Source organism: Haplochromis burtoni, unplaced genomic scaffold (genome assembly GCF_018398535.1).
Source record: "Haplochromis burtoni strain Fernald_Lab_line unplaced genomic scaffold, NCSU_Asbu1 Contig_3, whole genome shotgun sequence".
NCBI classification, from domain to species: Eukaryota; Metazoa; Chordata; class Actinopteri; order Cichliformes; family Cichlidae; genus Haplochromis; species Haplochromis burtoni.
Genome location: NW_024582364.1, coordinates 5195689 through 5217719, shown reverse-complemented (window position 1 = coordinate 5217719; position 22031 = coordinate 5195689). Strand labels below are relative to the sequence as shown.

General features: G+C 41.3%; 1 protein-coding gene across 4 annotated transcripts in view; it reads right to left on the bottom strand.

Moving 5' to 3' along the window:
* The window catches only part of cables1 (Cdk5 and Abl enzyme substrate 1), a 24330-nt gene extending 7280 nt beyond the window's left edge, over positions 1–17050 (bottom strand). The window contains exons 1-5 of one of the 4 annotated variants that reach the window (XM_005912529.3): positions 16313–17050; positions 7458–7529; positions 5268–5360; positions 4172–4249; positions 1342–1441 (exon numbers count right to left, since the gene is read on the bottom strand). In XM_005912529.3, coding sequence (XP_005912591.1) covers positions 1342–1441; positions 4172–4249; positions 5268–5360; positions 7458–7529; positions 16313–16875 — 906 coding nt within the window. In that variant the 5' untranslated portion in view covers positions 16876–17050. The remainder of the gene's footprint in view (positions 1–1341; positions 1442–4171; positions 4250–5267; positions 5361–7457; positions 7530–16312) is intronic. The other 3 variants (XM_014332100.2, XM_014332104.2, XM_014332109.2) reach the window with 3 other exon arrangements.
* Between the last annotated feature and the right edge of the window lie 4981 nt (positions 17051–22031).

Genomic DNA, 22031 nt, shown 5'->3' with positions numbered 1-22031 from the left:
AAAAAAAAAAAAAAATCATCTCGCTAAGCACTAAAAAAAATAAAAGCCTTTCAGTTCATTTTCCTCATTTATGAAAACTAAACAATGTTTATAACCAACATTAATATTTAAATGGAAGTAATTTGTGCGAGAAGAAACTTTTATAAAATTCTACCTTCTGTAGCAACTAGCAAGCTAGTTTGCTAGCTAACGTCAATCAACAGTACAACACTATTACGATGCTAATGTGCCATTTTTAGCCAACCTTAACCATTTTTGGCCTTTCTGTATGTGCAATAATGTGCACAAGTCCCTCATTTCTTTATAATTTGCTGGAAAAATGAGAAATCTTTGCTAAAACATATGTACAGTTCTCCAGACCTCTTGAAGGACATTCAAAGCTCTTCTTTGGATGTTGGCTAACAATCTCTGTTGAGACGATCACACACTGATTCAAAAATGTTGATGTTCTGGCTCTGGAGAGGCCACGACCAAAATCTGACTGCACTTCATGCATTCATAATTCCATCAGTTTTGATAAGATCTCAAACACCACTGGCTGAAATGCAGACTCAAACCATGACAGAGCCTCCACCATGTTTTACAGACAGCTGTAGACACTCACTGTTATACCTCGGTCCTGACCTTTGTACATAAAGATGACGATTTAAACAAAAAAAAAAAATAAAAAAAAAAATGGATTAATAACTCCATAAGACCTGTTGCAGATGACCTTCAGTCCAGTTCTTGTGCATTTTGCCCCTTTCTCCCAGTTTCCTTTCCCTAAAAATGGCTTGATGCAAACACTGACACAATTTTAGCAAATAGTATATGCATCAACTGAAAGGACAGATGTAGCTCTAAACTGCATTTTTACTCATTTCTTCAGGCCATACTTTTCAGATATTGTCCTTGTTTTAGGTCAGCCACTTCTTTTATTTTCCACCTGTCTTTGAGTTTCTGGCTAATAGCCCTTTTGAAATCCCCTTGTTGGTGTAAAAATCCTGTTTTATGCCTTTCAAGCTGTGTTATCTTTGGCTTTTTTGTAGATTCAAATAAAGAAGTGAGAACAATTTATATGTTTTGTAAAAAGTAAGGCACTTGTAACAAAGTTCCTAAAGATACTTTGCAAAGTTGTTGGGTATTTGTCGATGACACCCTCGAGTTAGGTGCCTTTTTATCAAAGACAAACTTTAAAAAAAAAAAAAAAAAAGTTATACCAAAGTCTGACTTTTGGAAACAAGATATAAAGAAATGAGTGGTGGTTTAAGACTTCTGTATCAAGTATCCAGTGAAGTGTCCCAGTAAACACACCAATCTATATTGATCCACCACACATACACATATTTGCTGGTTTCTCACCTTTCCATCTGCTCCCAACTCCACTCCCTCCAGCCCAATCACCATCTCCCTGGCGCCTCCTGAAGGATGCCGCTGACGCCCTCCTTCCAGCTTTGCATCCCTAACGAGAACAAGACTTTTTTTTAAAAAAAAAAACAACACATCTTTCCTGATACAAAGTTTTCCTGCAGCTTCTTTAAACTCCTTTTCCTTAGCAATCTTTCAGAGGCCTGTTCTAGCTCACCTCTTCACTTACACACTCTCCATTTCACAGATTTGGGTCCTGCATCGATCTGAGCTCATCAGCTGGCCTAGTTTCTGTAACCGCTCGTGTCTTTGGGTGCATCTCGGGGCAATCAGTAATAAAGTGCGCTCTTGGGAGGCAGGACGGAGTAGAGTACGGTTTCGTTCTAGCAGGCAAGCGTCTTCAAACTCAGCTGCTGCCTGAAATGCCATACTGCTGTGGGAGATTTGTAGGTCAAAAGCTCTCCTGAAGCAGAAAACAGATGGCCAAAGAGGGAAGTGTGTCGGTGGAGCTTGACCGACACATGGCCCAAATCAAATATACCATAATTAAAGTAAACACTGTTTACTGCTAAGATTTAACTTGATGCGATATTTTTAGGTCGCTGTCAGTAAAAGCTAATTTAAATTGTGTACAGTGACAGAGAAGATTACATGCCTGCAGTCTGCCACAAAGAATAACCGATAACACTGATGGTAAGCTGAAGGCTAACTCTTTCCAGCGATTTGTGATTAAAAGGTTGGTAGAAAATTAAAATGCTCTAAGCAGGAGCTGATATTCATGTTCTCCCATTTTTCCTTGGGTTGAAATAAAGTCCACAGCTATTAAAATGTGGCCTGTTTGCTGACAGATAAATTTCCACCTGTGTTTGTGTTACATTAACTTTAGCCTTATCTCAATATTTGTACTGTTGCAACATTTCACAGCGGCGGCAGAAAGTACAGGCTCTACACCGTCGTGTTTTTCTGCGGCCCCCTTATCTTTCCTTTCCTTTGTCTTGCATTCTTTTTAAAATGTCGTTCATACACAAAGCGTTAACGACACGGCGGGTCCTCACATGACTATGCCAGTGTTTTGTTGACATGTGGGGCCAATCGGCTTTCATGAAAACAGCGTTATCTGGCAGACAGGCACGGCAGGACACGATGATGACAGATGCATCGTAGACACGGAGATCCCCAGGCAGTGGACCTCTTACAGAACAGTGAAAATCAAAGAAGAAAGGGGGGAAAAGAAGAGATGGGAAGCTTTCTAGGGAGAGCGCTTTTCTATGAAGCCATCCAGAAAAATAAAAAAGGTTTTGCTTCATTTGGTTGAGAATACAGAGAAATGAAAGGAAATGACAGGAAAAGCTGCTCAGCAGCATGCACGAATAGGAATCACTGGCGCCAAACATCTGTATGTTAGTATTGGTGAAATTCTTGCAAAGTGTTCGTCACGCATGCTTCGAAATTCAGCGTCAAGAAAGTAAAAATAACCACAGCTTAAACAACTTTGACCCCATTACAAATACTTCATAGTTCACACGAACAGTCGAGGGTGACTGCTTCCAATTATATTCCAAAGTCTTTTTTTTTTTTTTTTTTTAAACTTCAAATATCCCTGTGAGGAAATTCATCCCGCATTCGATCCATGTAACTTTTTCCACTCCGATGCCAGAAGTGTTCCTTAACGTGCCAGAGAAACATCGGAATCCAGCGCTGCTAAAGAGGAAACATGCAAAGTCTACACAGGAGTGTTTGAACTCAAAGAATTAGCCCATGAAAAGACAGTGATGACCCACAGCCTGAGGTTTAACCACCTGAAGCCTGCTGCATTCCACCTTCTTAGTTTACAAAGTCCGAGCTGGACTTTGAGCTGCAGATTTAACCATGTATTTAACTTCTGTATTGAAAATTTGCAAAATTACTCAAGATGCAAGGCATACCAGTCGGCTGAATGTACTCTGAAAATAAATAAATAATTTAAGTAACAAGTTGTCTAATAAAATATTTTTGAGTTTTGGCTGACCCAGCCAAAGTCGAGCTGGAAATGGGCGATTAGCGTGAAGGAGCAGTGAAACGTGCTTATCGGAGAGCCCCGGGTGGTTTATTAACCCTTGACCTTGCACTGATTGGCTGGCTTAGGAAATTCCCCGCTCTTCATTAAGCCGTGGTGTGTTGCTTTTCTTTCTGTGCATTGTTTCCTCTGGTGTTTATCTGTCAGTTTTGATTTTATCTTCTCCAAACCTTTTTTTTTTGGGGGGGGGGGGGGGGGGCGCGTCAGAAGTAAGGCCATACAACAGCTGAACTCCCCAACACAGGGCTCATGTTGCTTTAAAAGAAAAGCAGCAAAAATTATCTATAGATAAGATCTACGCCGCTAAGACATGTAAACCCTGGCAGTTAAAAAAGAAGTGGTTAATAACATGTTATAAGTGTGCAGACAATAGAAATCCTAGTCTGTCAGCACAGTGGAGAATTAAAATCAGTTGACTACACACCGAAAACATCTATTTCTAATAACCAGGTAAGGTTCATATTAAATGCTGAATAGCGAAGCCAGCAACAGCTGCAACAGACAAGAATGGGTTGACTTGAACAAAGAAGGATGAGTGCCCAAGAGCCACCACGGGAAAAGTATCACAAGCAACAAGCATTAGGCGACAATCTAAGTCTTAAAGTTCTTGTTAGATTACTTTAAAAAATAAAAAAAAATAAAAAAATTTTATTAACCTATTAAGATAAAAATGCATCCACCAAAACAAGAGGGATGAGGAAAACAAAGGGAAAGAGGAAGCACAGGTTGGAGGACGTTACGACGTTCGGCATGCCGTAGGATACATACCCCGCTTGGCTACAATCTCGATAGGGCAGGACAGAAAATACACTATAGAAGGATCTTCTGCCACTGATAAGGACTATCCTACAAAAACAAAAATGGCAAACAAGCTAATCAACATCTATCGGACAAGATGCACAGGTTACACTTGGTAATAGTTTGCAGTAACAGAATGAACTGAACATTCTTGGTGTGTTATTCTGAGTTTCTTGCAGTTTGGCACATACACTCAGTTTGTGTGCAACAGTGATGCATTTGTTACAAGACCTTATTTTTAGTGACTAAGGCATCCAATCAGAGCCCATTTCCCGATGACCTGAGGTCAACAGCACAGCGAGCAGAACGGCTCTGACTTTAACTACAACAACCTCATAATTCCAGCTTCCTAACTCGGGCTCGCAGACACGTGGTGAACCTTATTACTACAAATCAGCATCAGGAAACAAACTCCACACGAGGGTCTCAAAAAGCTGAGTCTTTCAACATCAGCTGAAAACTGGATAATAATATAAGAGGTGGTACACTGCAATGTTATCCAAATGTTGGATAAAATAAGTGAAGACTAACTCATAGAGCTACACTTTGAGACAATTGAAAATCACCAGAGCACGATTGTGCCACGCAAATCACCGATAAATAAAAGCTAACTGAACTCTCGTCTAAATCCAAACGAAGTGGCAGTGATAATAAGAGTCACCCCGTCAGTATTACACAGAAACGCTCCCTAGATACATTGACCTCAACTTCAATATCAGAACATTTCTGCCAAAATTTCTTTGCATTTAAAGATTTGCATGCTGCATTCATGCTACAGCACAGTCATCTTATAATTTAGTAGCGAGTGATTTGTGGCGTGATTACAGAATTTGTGACAGTGATCAAATAAAGATTGACATCAAAATTCATCAGATTCTTCTGCACGTGCAGGATTGGCAGTTGCATCCATCTATAAGCTGAAACTGTGGCCGGGGCCTGGCCTGCTTGTCTGCGATGTGGCTTGTAATGTGAGAAACATCCATACTGCAGTTCATTGACTGGGGCAGCCTCCATTATTCAGTGAGGACTTGTATCGACTGCGGGGAGGCGATGTTTGGCTTCATACCTTCCATTGCGCATATCGTGCTGCCTCATGTTCTTTACGAAGTGGACCTTCTTGAAGCTCTTTGGTCGGGGTGAACCTGATAGGGTTCGGCATCTGAAATGTAAAACAAACAAAAAACTTAGAAACAGACAGTTCCCCCCAAGTGGGACGCACGACACTGTGCTAAGTGACTCATGTTGAGACACAGAAATACACAGGAATGGTAAAAAGAAAGCAAACCTTTTTTTAGCTTTAAGGTTTTACATATTGGTACATTATACTTTTTTTTTTTTTTTTAAAATAAAATCATATAATCCTTACCAGTAATACTAGGGCTGTGCGATATGACCAAAATCTCATATCCCGATATAAGACATCTATCGTCCGATAACGATATAAATCACAAAAATGTAACATTTTCTGTAAATTCTGTGAATTTCGACTTGTGGGAAGTGTTTCCAGCTGCGCGTCATGTAGCTGGAGTCGAGGGTTTTAACCGATGCATGAAACGATACATTTTTAGACATAAGTTGTAAAGGCCGCCATTTTCTTTGTGAGCATTTATTACACGGCGTGCTGCGGGGAAAAGCCTGTTCTAACGTTTGAGTCTAAGGTTTATTTTTTTAGCACCTGGCGGCTCTTTTTTACTTCTCATCAGTAAATAATCTGCTCTGTCACGTGATTCAGTTTATTTTGAAAAGTCTCAACAGGATCTTGAGCTTTATTGTGAAAGGTTTATGTGGAACATAAATAAGCAGACACGATGGTTTTACCATCATTGTTGCAAACGACAACGCATAAACACAGGCGCTCTGTAGTGTAGTTATATTAAATATAAGAGAAAGAGAGAACTTTAAGAAATTAACATAGCCACTACAGTGACCATCAAAACGATGAAAAAAATATTGCCGTAAACAGTTTATTTTGCGACACCACGAAACAAACGATAGCATAAAATGAAACGATAGATGTTTTTATATCGTCATCCGATATATATCGTTATATCGAACAGCCCTAAGTAATACTGTGCAATACTGCAAAAATGTTGGTATCAAACCAGGTAAATACAGAGCCAGTGATGTCGATACCAACACTGACATAGATACTTTTAACCTACAAAAGCACCATATGTAGGCGATAGCAGTGTGTCATGGTTGCTGAGATGATCACCATCAATTTGCAAATTGTGAACATATTTTAATGGACGGCTAAATCTCTGTGATTTTTACTTTTTTTTTTTTTTCGTGTATTTGAAGCGAGGTTTTTGGAGACCAGAGATGTAAAAGTGTCCGTTTCCAAAAAAGCAAATTATTTAACTAAATTCAGTGAGCTACATTCTGAACTCAGAGGATAGAAACAAAGTATCGATCTTATCGTGCCATTATCAATCCAATACCAGCATACTGATACTAATCAATATTTGGATCGATCTGCCCACCTCTACATACCAGACCTTAAAATAAGCTACATACAGCCTCAGAAAACACATAGTCCTTGTTTAGTTAAGAAAAACTAAGCCAATATGCAGAAGCAGTGTGGGAAAAGCTAAGTGCCATAAGAATTAAGAGAGAAAGAAGCATCCAGGTTGTGTTAATCAAATACATTTGTTTTATTAATCATGAGTAAATGTGAGTAAATGCCTCTATAAAGGCAGTCATTTTGGCAGTTTGCATGTCTGGGGCATTGGGGTGTGTGTTAAATCAATGTCTTCTTGCAAAGCCTTTGGACAGACGAGACCAAAGCTGAGATGTTTGGCAGAGGGGTGATGATTTGAGTGGTTTTTGCAATCAGAGGATCTGGGTAACTTTCAACCACTGAGGTAAAAAAAAAAAAAAAGAATCAAGGCGTTGCAACGGCCCAGTCAAAGACCAGACCTCAACCTGATTAAAACGCTGTGGAGGGACCTGTGCATAAATGAATGCCTGCAGCGTTGAAATCGACTAAACTTCCTCTAAAATTTTGAAGAGACTGATGAAGTCATACAGAAAAATATTACATCAAGATATTGCTGCTAACGTTTCTACCTGATGCAGCTGTGCACGTAGTTTTTCACACTATGCTTCTGCATGTTGAATATGTCTTCATTAAATGAATGTGTGACGATTTTGTTTTTAAACACGTCCAAATATGTAAAAGCTTAATGAAAGAAGGTGTTTTTTTCCCCCCTTTCCACATGACTGTAGTAGCAGTGTGAACATGTAAAGCGTTTACCTGCGCAGAGGAGCATTTTCTTCAATGTCCTCTAGAGTTTCAAGCGACGAGCGCTGAGAGATGAGCCTTCGTCTGGGGGGGCACATAGAGGGGAAGTTACATGTTACGGGATATGAAGAAATATCAACATCACACCAACACTTCACAAGTTCAACAGTCAGCTTTAAGAGGAACTACCTTTTGAATAATTCTTTCCACTGGGTCAATGTTATATTTTTAGTCTGTACTCAAAAAGGTTGAATGTTTAACACCCAGGTTTAAAAACAATACGTGTGGTCAGCAGTGGCCTGGAACAAAGGTTAAACTGTGGTTTCCAATTTTAACTTTAATTTTAAGTTTCTATAAATTCTGAGATTAACTTGCAAACAGCGGTTTTGGATGGTTGACTTATAACTGTCATCAGCGAACGCCACTGTGCCCCTGTGTGGTCAATGATCGCCCCCCCCCACTCAGTCTTGCGTGGATCACAGTGAATTTTCCAGGATCAGAGCTGCTGAGAGGATAACGAGCTGGCTCTGCGAGCACTTTGTGTAACACATTTGGTCACAGATGGCCTTTATTTCACACTTAAGTTGCTCGACTCAACAGTCTAATTCTGCTGGATCGCTTTTATATGATCAGCTGCCAGTTTCAGAACAAACCCACATGTGACAGCTAAGAAGGTCTGAGCCGTGCCAAAATTAGGTTATAATTGCACGTTTAGCACCACAATAACAACACGTCCTTCAAAAAAAAAAGAAAAAAGTGTCTACATTTAAAGGAGTGGAAATTAACGTATTAGAGGTCAGATAACAAAAAGCTCACACATTTCCCCAGCGGGTTATCTGTCATGACGTAGAAGACAAATCTGTAACAGTGCCAGAGGGTAAATACTTACTACTGTATACAACGCAGGACTTTTTCCTGCAAAGAGAAATTTGCAAGCAGTCTGTGTTAATTGGGGTTTGGATCGCTTGAGCAAACTGTCTGAATTAGCATAAAAATGCAAACATTTCTGTCAAACAGAGGTTGCACACACTTTGACTTTACTGTACAAGGACAGATAATGGTTATGTGCATAGGCACGCTCCCCCCAAATGCCCATTCTGAGCCAGGAAAAAGCCTGTAATTGTGCAGCATCCAATTCACCTCATGAATCAAGACGTGCTATAGCGCTGCAAGATGCTGCAGCATCAAGGCAAACCGAAGACGTCCAACCGGACACACTTCCCACCCGCCGGAGCGTTTCAGCTGACCAAAGGGAGAGACGGTAGAGTGTAAAGTAAAGCGGCTGGTTAATAAGTGACAGAGCGTGCAGACAAATGAACAAAAAAAATAGCTCCGTCCTCGAGGATCCAACACGGGCTGAGTGAACAGTGTATACTAGAGGAGACTGGGTGAGCTGAGTGTTTACATGAGAAGCCAGGCCACTGGAGCAGACAAAAAAAGCTTAAGGCCTTTGTACTGACTAACCTTCTGCACTCAATATAATGGGCCTAATGATTATAAACTGAAGGGGAAAACATCAAGCCTTCATAAAAGGCATGAGCAGTAAAATCGGAGTCTAAATGATAAGAATGATCAGACCTGTGGGCAGCTGACACAAACTCTGTCTCCTGCTTGCGTGAGTTGAAAGGGCCATAATAAAAGGGTTTGGCCTGACCTCTCCGTGAGGGTCAGACAAGTGGTGTCATGTGATTTATGGCCAGTCTTACATCATCCTCCTTCAGTGATAACCCTGAGGGATGGACTGGCTGGGCGATTTGGGATCTATGAGTGCAGATACGGAGGAAAGTAAAGGCTTCTCTACTGAACATCGCTTCATTCATTAAACTACTTTATGCTGCATGAAGCTCTTAGAGCGATTCAAAACAGGTTGATCGCTTTATATGGAGAATTATCAATTAACAGTACAGTCCTCTTCAGCGTTGCAGAGCACTTTAGGCTTTTCCAGCTCCTTGTTTTGACATTATGGCTGACAAATTACCATTTTGGTTTGCTCACCATTTTTATCCTCTTTGTTTGCAGCTGCAGCATTTTAGCAACTCAGAAAACGCACACCAGACTCCAAAAGCCCTCCACTACTACTAGTGTATCCTGGTTGTGTAAATACGCCAGTGTTTTCCAGCAATAAGACCCATGTTGTTTTTAACAGCCTGCATGAAGGAAAAAAAATTTAAAAAGTCACAAAATGAATCTTTAAACAGGTTTTACTTGCTTTTCAAGTTTATCTGCATGTATTACTCACATGCTAATGAATCCACTGAAAAAGTTATTCTTTACTGTAACTGTTCTTCCACGTGGATGTAAAGAGAGGAGATAGAATCCACATTCCACCAAGACAATGTACAGGGAGTGCAGAATTATTAGGCAAATGAGTATTTTGTCCACATCATCCTCTTCATGCATGTTGTCTTACTCCAAGCTGTATAGGCTCGAAAGCCTACTACCAATTAAGCATATTAGGTGATGTGCATCTCTGTAATGAGAAGGGGTGTGGTCTAATGACATCAACACCCTATATCAGGTGTGCATAATTATTAGGCAACGTCCTTTCCTTTGGCAAAATGGGTCAAAAGAAGGACTTGACAGGCTCAGAAAAGTCTAAAATAGTGAGATATCTTGCAGAGGGATGCAGCAGTCTCAAAATTGCAAAGCTTCTGAAGCGTGATCATCGAACAATCAAGCGTTTCATTCAAAATAGTCAACAGGGTCGCAAGAAGCGTGTGGAAAAACCAAGGCGCAAAATAACTGCCCATGAACTGAGAAAAGTCAAGCGTGCAGCTGCCAAGATGCCACTTGCCACCAGTTTGGCCATATTTCAGAGCTGCAACATCACTGGAGTGCCCAAAAGCACAAGGTGTGCAATACTCAGAGACATGGCCAAGGTAAGAAAGGCTGAAAGACGACCACCACTGAACAAGACACACAAGCTGAAACGTCAAGACTGGGCCAAGAAATATCTCAAGACTGGTTTTTCTAAGGTTTTATGGACTGATGAAATGAGAGTGAGTCTTGATGGGCCAGATGGATGGGCCCGTGGCTGGATTGGTAAAGGGCAGAGAGCTCCAGTCCGACTCAGACGCCAGCAAGGTGGAGGTGGAGTACTGGTTTGGGCTGGTATCATCAAAGATGAGCTTGTGGGGCCTTTTCGGGTTGAGGATGGAGTCAAGCTCAACTCCCAGTCCTACTGCAGTTTCTGGAAGACACCTTCTTCAAGCAGTGGTACAGGAAGAAGTCTGCATCCTTCAAGAAAAACATGATTTTCATGCAGGACAATGCTCCATCACACGCGTCCAAGTACTCCACAGCGTGGCTGGCAAGAAAGGGTATAAAAGAAGAAAAACTAATGACATGGCCTCCTTGTTCACCTGATCTGAACCCCATTGAGAACCTGTGGTCCATCATCAAATGTGAGATTTACAAGGAGGGAAAACAGTACACCTCTCTGAACAGTGTCTGGGAGGCTGTGGTTGCTGCTGCACGCAATGTTGATGGTGAACAGATCAAAACACTGACAGAATCCATGGATGGCAGGCTTTTGAGTGTCCTTGCAAAGAAAGGTGGCTATATTGGTCGCTGATTTGTTTTTGTTTTGTTTTTGAATGTCAGAAATGTATATTTGTGAATGTGGAGATGTTATATTGGTTTCACTGGTAAAAATAAATAATTGAAATGGGTATATATTTGTTTTTTGTTAAGTTGCCTAATAATTATGCACAGTAATAGTCACCTGCACACACAGATATCCCCCTAAAATAGCTAAAACTAAAAACAAACTAAAAACTACTTCCAAAAACATTCAGCTTTGATATTAATGAGTTTTTTGGGTTCATTGAGAACATGGTTGTTGTTCAATAATAAAATTATTCCTCAAAAATACAACTTGCCTAATAATTCTGCACTCCCTGTATATTGGAGCTAAAGCTAATTTAATACTGGGACGGATAGAGTTGGTTTCTTTGTTAGATAAATCAGGCAAGCTTTCAAACTTACATTCTTGGCAGTCTCTCTTTATGACCATGTGGTGCTGCAGTGAATGAATTGCATTAGAAGCCCACAACTCTGCAAGTTACCTGCTTCATTTCATTATCTTGAAAGTTTCTGAGCTACATTTCTTTCCAAATTCTATCAATCAAGTTACCAACCGCTCCATATGCATGTAGGACTATAACAGGAAGAACCCCCCCACCCCCCTTAAAACTCTGCAAAGAGTGTGCTAAATGAGAAATAATGTCTCTACATGAACATCAGCAGCAGCACGTGCTTTTAATGCAAAAGATGTTTTCCAAGCTGGTGCAAATCCTGGAAACAATAACACGGGACAGGCCACTCATTCACTTCAGACCCTGCTAGGGAGGGTTAGAGCAATCCGTTTCCATCCAGTCTGGCATTAACTAGGCCCAGTGAGAAGGGTCAGACAAGCGTCCGTGTAAATCAACAGCAGAGTCTCTGAAAGCAACTCCTGCCACTGTTGCCTGGGAAGTGATTTTATTTAAACACCTTTTCTTGAATGAAGTCAGACACAGTGTAAAATTATTTTCACTACAAATGCACACCATGCTCCTGCAATATAAGAAAGAAATGTTTTTGAATGCTATTGACAATCCTGCTAAGCAATGAAGCCATAAAACTCAAGTTGACTGTTTAGATGTGGAGATTAAACGGTTTCACGCGTACGACCTGTTGGCAGCTTGCCACAGGACACAGTCTTCCATTTTCCTGCAGAGTCGCTGAGTGAAAAATACATGTAATGTTGTGGGCTTATTCACACAAATATAGTCAGGAAAAAGGGAAATGTGATTACTGTGATAAAAAAAAAAAAAAAAAAAAAATAGCACTCTGGGGAGTTCAGCCCGTCTGGTCCGGAAAAGTTCAAAAGTATAATGAGTACAAACGGGATGTAGCAACAAACGCAAGGAATGAACGGGCAAAAAGGAAACAAGAGAAAAAAAATAATAATACAATAATTACATCAAAATAACTTTCAAAACACGTTTCACACACAGGCTGATCCTGGTTAATTTCGGGGGCTTTTCTTAGCTTTCCTTTTATCCACGACTCAGACGCCGAAAGATTCAGGGAAGGAAAATGAGGCATTCTTATATAATACTGAGATTATGCCAACCATGACCTCAGCGAACAGCAATCAGCCCCATAACCAGAAGTATGTGACCCGAACACACAAGACTCCAGAGAGCCATTACGGTGGCTTGTGCTGCTTGTTTTCCAGCCACAGTTTTGCTTCCACATGCAAAAAGGCCTGTTAAAATACTTTAAAGTACGCGTTTCTGGGTAATCTAATAGTGATGGGAATATAACCCACGCAGGACGTGATAAGACTCAACCTGCCTGTGTTTTACAGGGGAAACAATATAATGAACATTGCTCTACACCTCAGGCAGACAGCACCAGATGGTACTCACTATTATATATTTAAAGCACAGCTCTTGGCTGATTCTTGATGGATGAACGCTGAGGAGTGGAATATGAAATTAGCTATCATTTCCACGCATTCGATTCTGATGAGGATATTGTCTGAAGCAGCTTTGGGCTCAGAAAGTCTATTTTGGCGGCACATCAGAGGCTCTTCGGCTTCCTCAACGAAAGCAGGATTGAAGGCCAAAAAGTCTGAGGGGAGAGTGTGTCTCCGATTCCCCTGGGAGAGGAAGTGGAGGACAGAAAATACAGAGCTGAGAGCCAGAGCTGCTCCTCAGAAAGCCCGGGCATCCTGCCTCTCCCGGCGAGGGACCTCTGTACACGTTTCCACCAGCTGCCCTCAGAAAACAGACCAGGCACTGTGCAGAGCGCTCGTCTGTCCGCACACTGGTGGAATATGGCCGCGCTCAATCAGCAGGTTGCATATTTCTCGACATCAGAATTCATTTTATGTGGGCGTCCTTCGAGCGGATATCAAAAACAGGGGGTAAAGTCAGGCTTTAACAAATTCTGACTGTATTTGCAAAGCAGAATAAGAAGCATCAAATCCATTTTCTTAACCGCTTATTCAGCTGAGGATCTTTGGGGGATGGAGTCTCTCCCAGCAGAGGCGGGGTAAAAAACAAACCGGTCGCTGGTACATCACATGGCAAAGCAGAAACTGGATCCAACATGTGCAACACTGTGGCTGGAACTCAGTATTTCTCGGGTGCTGAGCTTATTAGCACAAAATATGAAAAGCTGGCAGGTTTGTACAAGCTGACTTCCAAGTATTTAAAACCAGCATTTAAAAGCAAAAGCTTATCGTAATCTTTAAGATGTGTAATGATTAACATTTGAAAAGTTTGGCTTCTAATGATCTGCAGCCTGACCAATACTGGATACCAATGTTTTAAAGGTGAAAAAAATAAAAATATGATATCAACAATGAATGTCACAAATCAATCTGCAGCTTACTGTGAAGACGCTGCTTCACTACTAGGGATACAGCATAGTATGGCGCTATTATGCATAGCGATATTGTGTGTGTAAATACTCTGGTGATGCTACTATACTTTAAGAAGAGGGCCAATCTCCTGCAATATATTAAATCAGCTAGCTTAGTGAAAAAAGCTAAAAATAGCAACAATATTGTATTGAGAGTGAAATATGGGATGATTCCCCTTTCTACTGATTGATGAGCTCTGATGCTACTCTGCTATCTGTGCTACAGACAGCATAGAGTAAACAGGAGCTGAAGCCCTCTGCTGGACAAACTATGTGATGACACCCTGATCAACTTAACAAAAAAACACACAGACCACAGGTAAGTTTTCATACTAGTGAATACTGCACAACATATGAACCAATACCACTTCTTTTTTATTATTACAGCAACTCTCATTAGTAGATACGTTGTTTGGTTCAATAATGCTGCCTCTTGTAAGCTACACAAGTTAAAATGTGTTAGTGATGTAATGATGTCAGTCATGCATTTTTTTCCCCCCCACTATTTAAATATATAGCAAAAAAGAAAAGTAGAGAATAAGACATTCCAAACAAGTTGATTTGACAAATCAATTTCAGTGCGGTAACTAGGCTCATGAGCGTTTCCCTGTGAAGCAGAACTTCCTGAGAAGTCTGGCACGGCCTTCAGCAGGAGGCGAGGATTTGGATAAAAGACGAGGGGGCTCTGAACAGAGAAGATCTGACGGCAGGTTCTGACAGTGAGAGAACCACAAGATGATCCGCACTGACAGTCGTCCCTCTTCGAGGTGGAGACCTCCAAACTCTCCCCCTTGTGTGAAAATAAAGTAGACAAAGAAGGCAAATAAAAAGACACTCGTGTGAAACAACAAGCCCCTGTTGCATGCGGAGCTGGACAGCAGTGCAGAGTTACAGGATGTTTGCGTCACACAGAAATGAAGTAGACAGCAGGTGTGTGCCAAGTTTTGTCAAGACACTCACTAAAAATAAGCTGAGGACAATTTGACAAAGAGCCGAAGAACGTTTATGTAAGAAAGACAAACAGAGACTGAATAAGATGCTGGATTTTCTCCTCGGGGGGGAAACGAGGGTGCACAGCTCCATGGTTGGCTGGACTTGTGATCAAAACTATCTGCCCCCCATCCCCTGTGCATATCAGTGAGTCATAAGCCTGCAGGCACCTGCATGGAGTAAAGCATACAGCTGAACTTTTTCCTCATGCTGTGTTGGAAAGACTGATTTCTCAGAAGTGCAAGTATATTTTGAAAACAGCTGATCATAAGAAACCTGCAAGAAAATTGCCAAGAGTCCATTTATTTGGACGCCCCTCCGTTTTTGTCACACAACAATGAGAAACTACTAAATCAGGGACGCTTAACTTAAGAAAAATAATCTCCTTCATATTTTCAAGACCCATGCAGTGGGGCTGGTGCCCCAAAAAGTGATTTCCAGTGTTTCTACGTGTTCTTATGTCTAACACCTCTGTTTATTATTGATAAGCAGTCTGCAGTCAACAGGATTTCTGAAGGGGTTATATATGAGATAAAGAATTGACCTGTTTTGCAAGCATCTTTATGACTCTGCGTTATTGAACATAACCTGTGTTGTACCTTACGATGAATCCAGTGCTTTTTGATAGCTTAAAATATCTTTATATAACTGTTACATGACATTTGTTGCAACTTCTACTGCATCTCTTTTGAAAAAGACATTCTTAGTGTCGTTGATTGTTTTCCATTCATAAATAAAAGGATGTATAAAAGTCACTTTGCAAGAAAGTGACAGCAGCTTCAACCCCCTAACAGAAATGTTCTTTCTGGCCTAAAATTGCTCAATGTCATTGACGAGAGATAAGTTTGACAAATGTTTCAAAGATCATGGGCCAACAAGTCATTTACAACACCGAATTGGAGTCCTTGCCTGGCTGAATATGGCCCCTGGGGCTTATGTTTGACACCCCATTTCTAAATCATAACATAATAAATAACAACTGATGTAGGAAAGTCTGGAAAGCTAATCATCCTTAACATTTCCTTAAGAACTTGCTGGAACACAACATACCCAATAAAACTGATTTTGGAAAGTGCCATGGTGCTTTAGAAATACTAACAGATATGCAACATACAGTGAGTGTGCAAACACTTTGCAACTTGTTCTCTAATGTGTGCCTTTTTCTTATTTTGTATATACAAGTCTCTTGATTGTGTATATATTCCTGCTGCCTACTATTAATATTTCATTCCTGCACAGTTGCTGTAGAGCACCCACAATCTCGTTGTACACGTACAGTGCCAATAAAGGGCTATTCTATTCTGCTGGCGAGATTTCAGAAGTGAAAAAGAAAGGTTTGCCTGCGAGATGCACTTCGTGTGCAGTTTAATGAGCGGGCTATGGCGATCCTGCAGTGCAGAAGTGAACTTTGGTCGTTGTGCGCTCAGACAGTGAAGTAAAACCGTTGTGTACACAGTTACCTTGACCTCTGCTGCTCTATCTGTCCGCCCTCCGGGCAGTAGTTCTGGGAGACTTGCCTGGAGTAGGTCGCAGGTAGGATTCCCTGAGTGTACGTCTGCAGCCTCCCTCTAGTCGAGGCTGGGACCGCGGAGAAAGGCGAGCTGAACGTCGAGGGCACAAAAGCGTCGCCCTCCGCGTCTGTACCGACGGGGGGAGCAGTGGGACCCGTCCCAAAACTGGCCCTGCTGCTGGCGTGGAGAGCCTGGTTTGCTAAAGCGAGCGCCTGGGTGGCTGTGGTGGTGGCCGCCGCCGCTGCAGCCGCCGCGGCCGCCGCAGCAGCAGCGGCTCCGTACGCCGAGGGCTCCGTAGAAACCAGGCTCTGTCTAGTCCGAGCTTCCAGCGGGGTTTCCCCTTCGCTCTGACTACCCGCATCGTCCTGCACGGGCCGTCCATCCAGAGAAATGTTGCTGAGAAAGGACAGCGCCGCTTGCCTCCTCCTCGGGTCGATGCGTTTCCGCGTATGCTCGAGACTGGAGTGCTTTATCTGAAGCGTGGATGTGTTGCTGCTCGTGGCAGCCGCCATGGTCCACTTCCAGGTGTCCGAGTCCCACCCTCAGCAGCGGTCTCACCTCGCGGGCATGAGTGCTGATGGGATGGTCGTGCTTGTGTTGGCGAACGGTGGTGCCCGTCTTTTTAAGTACACGCGTTAAACTGGGTGAAAACAGCGAGGTCACGTGTGCGCAGTATTGTGGCAGCACAGGGAAAATTTGGACCAATGAGCTGTCGGGAATACATGTGTTTTTTTTTTCTTTTTCCTGACTGCTGAAGCCTCCACTTCTCTGATAGTGCGTGCTAAAATTACATAAACTCCGAGATGTTCGTAACATCTTCAATAAACTTTTTCTACCTGCTGTATTGTTTTTGCAGCCTTCACACTCCTGCAGGGTGAAAACTTTTTTTTTTATCCTTCTTTGTGCATTTCTAATTTTATTCATACATGTAGAAACTGGACTTTCTAAATGTGCAGACATGTGTTATGTGCGGGGATCGGTGTGCGCTGATAGAATGGGGGCCTTGCTCTGTTTGTTTTGATAAAATCCATCGGTTTCGTGCACCGTATGAGTCAGCATATCTGAAGCGATAGCGCCATCTGTCCGCTTGTCATGTACTGGTTATGCTTTTTTTTGGCCATAACCCAATTAAATATGCCATCTAGTGGAGTTTTTTGACGGGTGCTTGCAGCAACCAGCATATTTTAGTCTAGAGCTAAAAAGGGAAATTTGGAGCATGTTCAGTGTTGGGCCTAATGGTTGATACCCCTGTACTACATAGTTAGCAAATCAATTATAACGAATAGAAAACACACATTAACAATAATAATAATAATAATGGTTGTAACAGTGATGATAAAAAATTAAATATGACAGGAAGACATAAAAAGGGGTATCTTGTCCCATGCCTTGTAGTCTACTACATCTACACTATGTTTCCAAAAGTATTCACTCACCCACCCAAATCATTTAATTCAGGTGTTCCAATTACTATCATGAGTGAATAAAACCAAGCACCTAGGTGTGCAGACTGCTTCTACAAACATTGTAGGAAACAGTTTGGGGATGACCCCTTCCTGTTCCAACATGACCACACACCAGTGCATAAAGCAAGGTCCATGAAGATGTGGCCAGAACTTGACTGGCCTGCACAGAATCCTGACCTCGACCCATCAGAACACCTTTGGGATGAATTAGAGCGGACACTGCAAGCCAGGCCTTCCCATCCAACATCACCTTACAAATGTGCTTCGGAAAGAATGGTCCAAAACTCGCTTAAACACACTCGTAAAGCTTGTGAATAGATGTCCTCGAAGAGTTGAAGCTGTTACAGCTTCGGAGTGGGCTGGCATCATATTAAACTCTATGGATAAGGAATGGGATATTAGTTAAGTTCATGTGTTTGTGAAGGCAGAAGAGAAAATACCTTTGGTATTATTCACCATAGTTCTTCTCTTCTAGAAGCCCTTTTCTCAGGCCTGAAGGTAGATACTATAAAAAAGTGACTAGACCCTCAAAAACAGCTCATTTCCTTTTATAGTTGCATGTAGTTTTTCATGTGGATAAATTAAAAATTCCCCGGTACCAAATGCTAACACTTGGCAGAGAAGCTTTGATTCAGTTGTGTAAAAACCAACTTTCTGCCAATTAAAAGAAGCTTCTCCAGATGTCTGTAATGTGCTGTGGGTAGATGCAACTCTCTAGAGGGCAGGCCTAAGAGTGAAACACCAAGATCCTTTTTTATTATTTGTACTCAATTAAATTCCTTAGAAATAAATGTTCAGAACCTGGAAATCAATTTACACTCCCAGAAGTAGTGAAAATATGTTCCCCTATCAACAAGGCGTTTCTAAACATATTAGTTTTCTTTAGAAAGTGTAAATTATTTCTATTTGCACACAATAACAGAATTATTTCAGAACAATGAAAAATTACCAGGGTCAACATTATTAGCCACCTAAAAAACTGACCTCTTTATGGAGCCATAGCACAAACCACTGTTGTGCAACGGTGTGCTTTAACATTGTTATGGTCAAAGCTTGTAAAATCCAGTTAAAAGTTTGCACACAATATAGAAGGATTTGAGCTTGAGAAAGCATCATGCACAAAAGAAATCGGTTTAGACTTGAGTAGAGTAGTTGATATACAAAGTTATCACAGCATTTCCTGCGTCATGAACTAGAGTGAGAAGCATCATCGAGAAATTCAAAGAGAGCCACACAGTGCAGCACAAGCCTGTCAGAGGCAGGAAGTGAAAGATTTCGAAGACTCTGGAAAGAAAATTGAGGTATGCTAAAAACAACCTGAGGAAAGATTACTCATACTGGAAGCTCGTTCTTTGGTCAGAGCTTTGGTTTGGCCACAGAGATGCACTCAGAAAAAAAGACATTGAGTGGTTGTTACTTTTACAAGAGTCTAACTTGTAATTTGAACAAAAAAATCGAATGTTTCTATGGTGAATGTAATTAAATCTTTTATGATCTGCATGAAATTTAACAACTTAATTTGTTCTTGTGGAGATGACATGATGCAATAGTGGTTAGTTGCCTGGACTCGAGAAATTCACAAGATGACATGAGATTTCAAACCCCAGGAAATCACTGGGGTTATAAGAGGCAGAAAAGCACATGCACACTTGTCTGCTATTAGTATTTATTATGGTTTAACCTGTCAAAAACAAAAATCTAAAGAAAATTCTGTAGCAAGCTCTGTCGTCATCGCTTTCCTACTGTTTTTAAAGTATGGATTGACAGCTTGGTGGTGCACTTTCTGTGTGGAGTTTGCATGTTCTCTGCATGTCTGCCTGGGTTCTCTCCTGGTACTACGACTTCCTCCCACAGTCCAAAGACATGCAGTTAGTGAGGTTAGGTTAATTGGTAACTCTAAATCACCCATAAGTGTGAATGTGAGTGCAAATGGTTGTCTGTCTCTCTGTGTTAGCCCTGCAATAGACTGGGAACTTGTCCAGGGTGTACCACACCTCTCACCTTATGACATCTGGGAGAGTGTCCAGTCCACCCCGTAAGATGGATGGAGTAACCAGTGGAGTAACACTGGAACTGGGAATCTTGTCAAGCCCCCAAAAGTTGATTCTGTTCATGTGGATGTAGCGTTTTCAGTGGGAGAAACATTTCGTCACTCATCCAAGTGACTTCTTCAGTCTCAGCCGACTGCAGGTTTCCCCAATCTTATAAACAGGGAGGAACGCTGGTTTGAGCGGGGAGTCAAGGAGGCCATTTACCTGAAAAGGGAAAGACCATCAGCCTAAGGGTACATCTTTTGCCATTTTGCAGTGCTGTGATTGCAGCCATTCCCCAACTCTCTGTGAATGGTACTCATGGCCATTGATCAGTGGGCTCTGATCAGTGGTTGTTGATCAGCGGTCATGAGAATCTGCATATTAATCATCAAGGAACTGACCTTCCAGCCCATTGCTCCTTCAGTGGGCTGGTTTCTGTCATTATGCAAATGTACTGTTTATAAGATTGGGGTGACGAAATGTTTCTCCCACTGAAAATGCCACATCCAGATGAACAGAATCAACCTTTAGGGATTTACTTACCTGGATGATTGAGTATGCACCAAAATCTTGTCAAGGCAGAAGGAGTCATGAAGAAACAGGGAAGTGAAGATTTTGAAAGAAAACCTCCAGCAGTCAGCAGCAAGACTGGCTTGAAAGACATTTGCTTTGTCTTTCAATGCGACAGTGACTCAAAAGATACATCATTCCTGGTGAAGAACTACCTCAAGGATCCAAAATGAATGTTATTGACTGGACGTAGGTAGCACAACTTGACCGGGAAAAAAAACAGTATTCACAAAGAACTATTGGCGAAAACTTTGCATATCTCATTCAAAGTGTTCACTGTGTTCTTAAAAACTGAGGAAACTGGACAAGATGAGGACAGAAACAAATGAACAGTTCTTGAAAATCATGTTCTTAAGAAACAGGAAAAAATTTGTAAAGTCCTGACAGAATATATATCTGACCCTTCAGTTGTTTGCTGAAGCCTCATCAGAAATGGTCTCAAAGGAAGGATAGCTGTCAAGAAGCCATTCTTAAGGGGAACAGGGCAAGAAGCTGTAATATGTCAGATTAAACAATAGCTGGAGTAAAAATCAATGGCAACAGGTTTTATAGAGTCATGAATTCAACACACACTGATGACAATTTACCACCAAAATGAAACCGATTTAAACAGTGTGTACGGAAGACGTCGGCAGAGAGGTACAGAAGTGAGTGTCTACTGCCAGCTGTAAATCAATGTGGAGGCTCTGTCATGGTTCAGGCAGTGCTGTTGGGGATGTTGCCAAAATGTATAAAATCATGAACGCAGAAAAGTGCCATCAGATTTCGAACCACCTTACAATATCATCTGGAAAGCAAATGGTTAATTTTCTTCTAACATGGTAATAATCCCAAACACACTGCCAGTGTGGTAAATGCATACCTGGATAGAAAACCATGCAGTGCAACACTATCAGTCATGGACGGGGCTCCCCACAGCCCGGAGATCAACATTACTGAGGATCATCTTGACAGGAAATAGAACAAAAGAAAGTAACCACAGTTTGGTTTATTTTGATAAATGCATTCAAAAGAATTTGAAAAACAGTCTAATAAATTATATCTGCATCTATCTAGTTTTATAATTGTCATTCTTGGCGAATGAAAGCTTTCATTTAGGTCAGTTCAGGAGTTTAAACCATACTTGACTACCTGATGTCAAAGAAGCGATTAACATGATTTTCTTTTACACAGTAGGTAAACATAGGTGTAACCGATAACTTTAACAAAGACTCAAGAACCTCTGAAAGGCTTGACAGTGTGACAACAAGCCATATCATCTCACTGAAGCCAAAATAACCGACTTTCGTTTAGCCATCAATCCCTTTATTTGCTCGTTTATTTGCACCTGTTCCTACACTGTGACCTCTGTGACGTCTGTTTAACAATGTGTGCAACTTGCGAGAAAATACACACTTGAAGCCAAAATGTTAAATTATCATTATGGTAACGGAAAGAAAACAAGAAAATAATACAGTCTGTGCTAAAGAAGAAAACCGGTTAAATCAACTCAGACCAGATGTTATAAAAAAGACAAAATGGGCCTACTGGTCGTTCTGCTCTTAAAAGATTGCAAGTAGCATAACGTTTTGTTACCACTAGAGGTCTCTCTGGCACTGT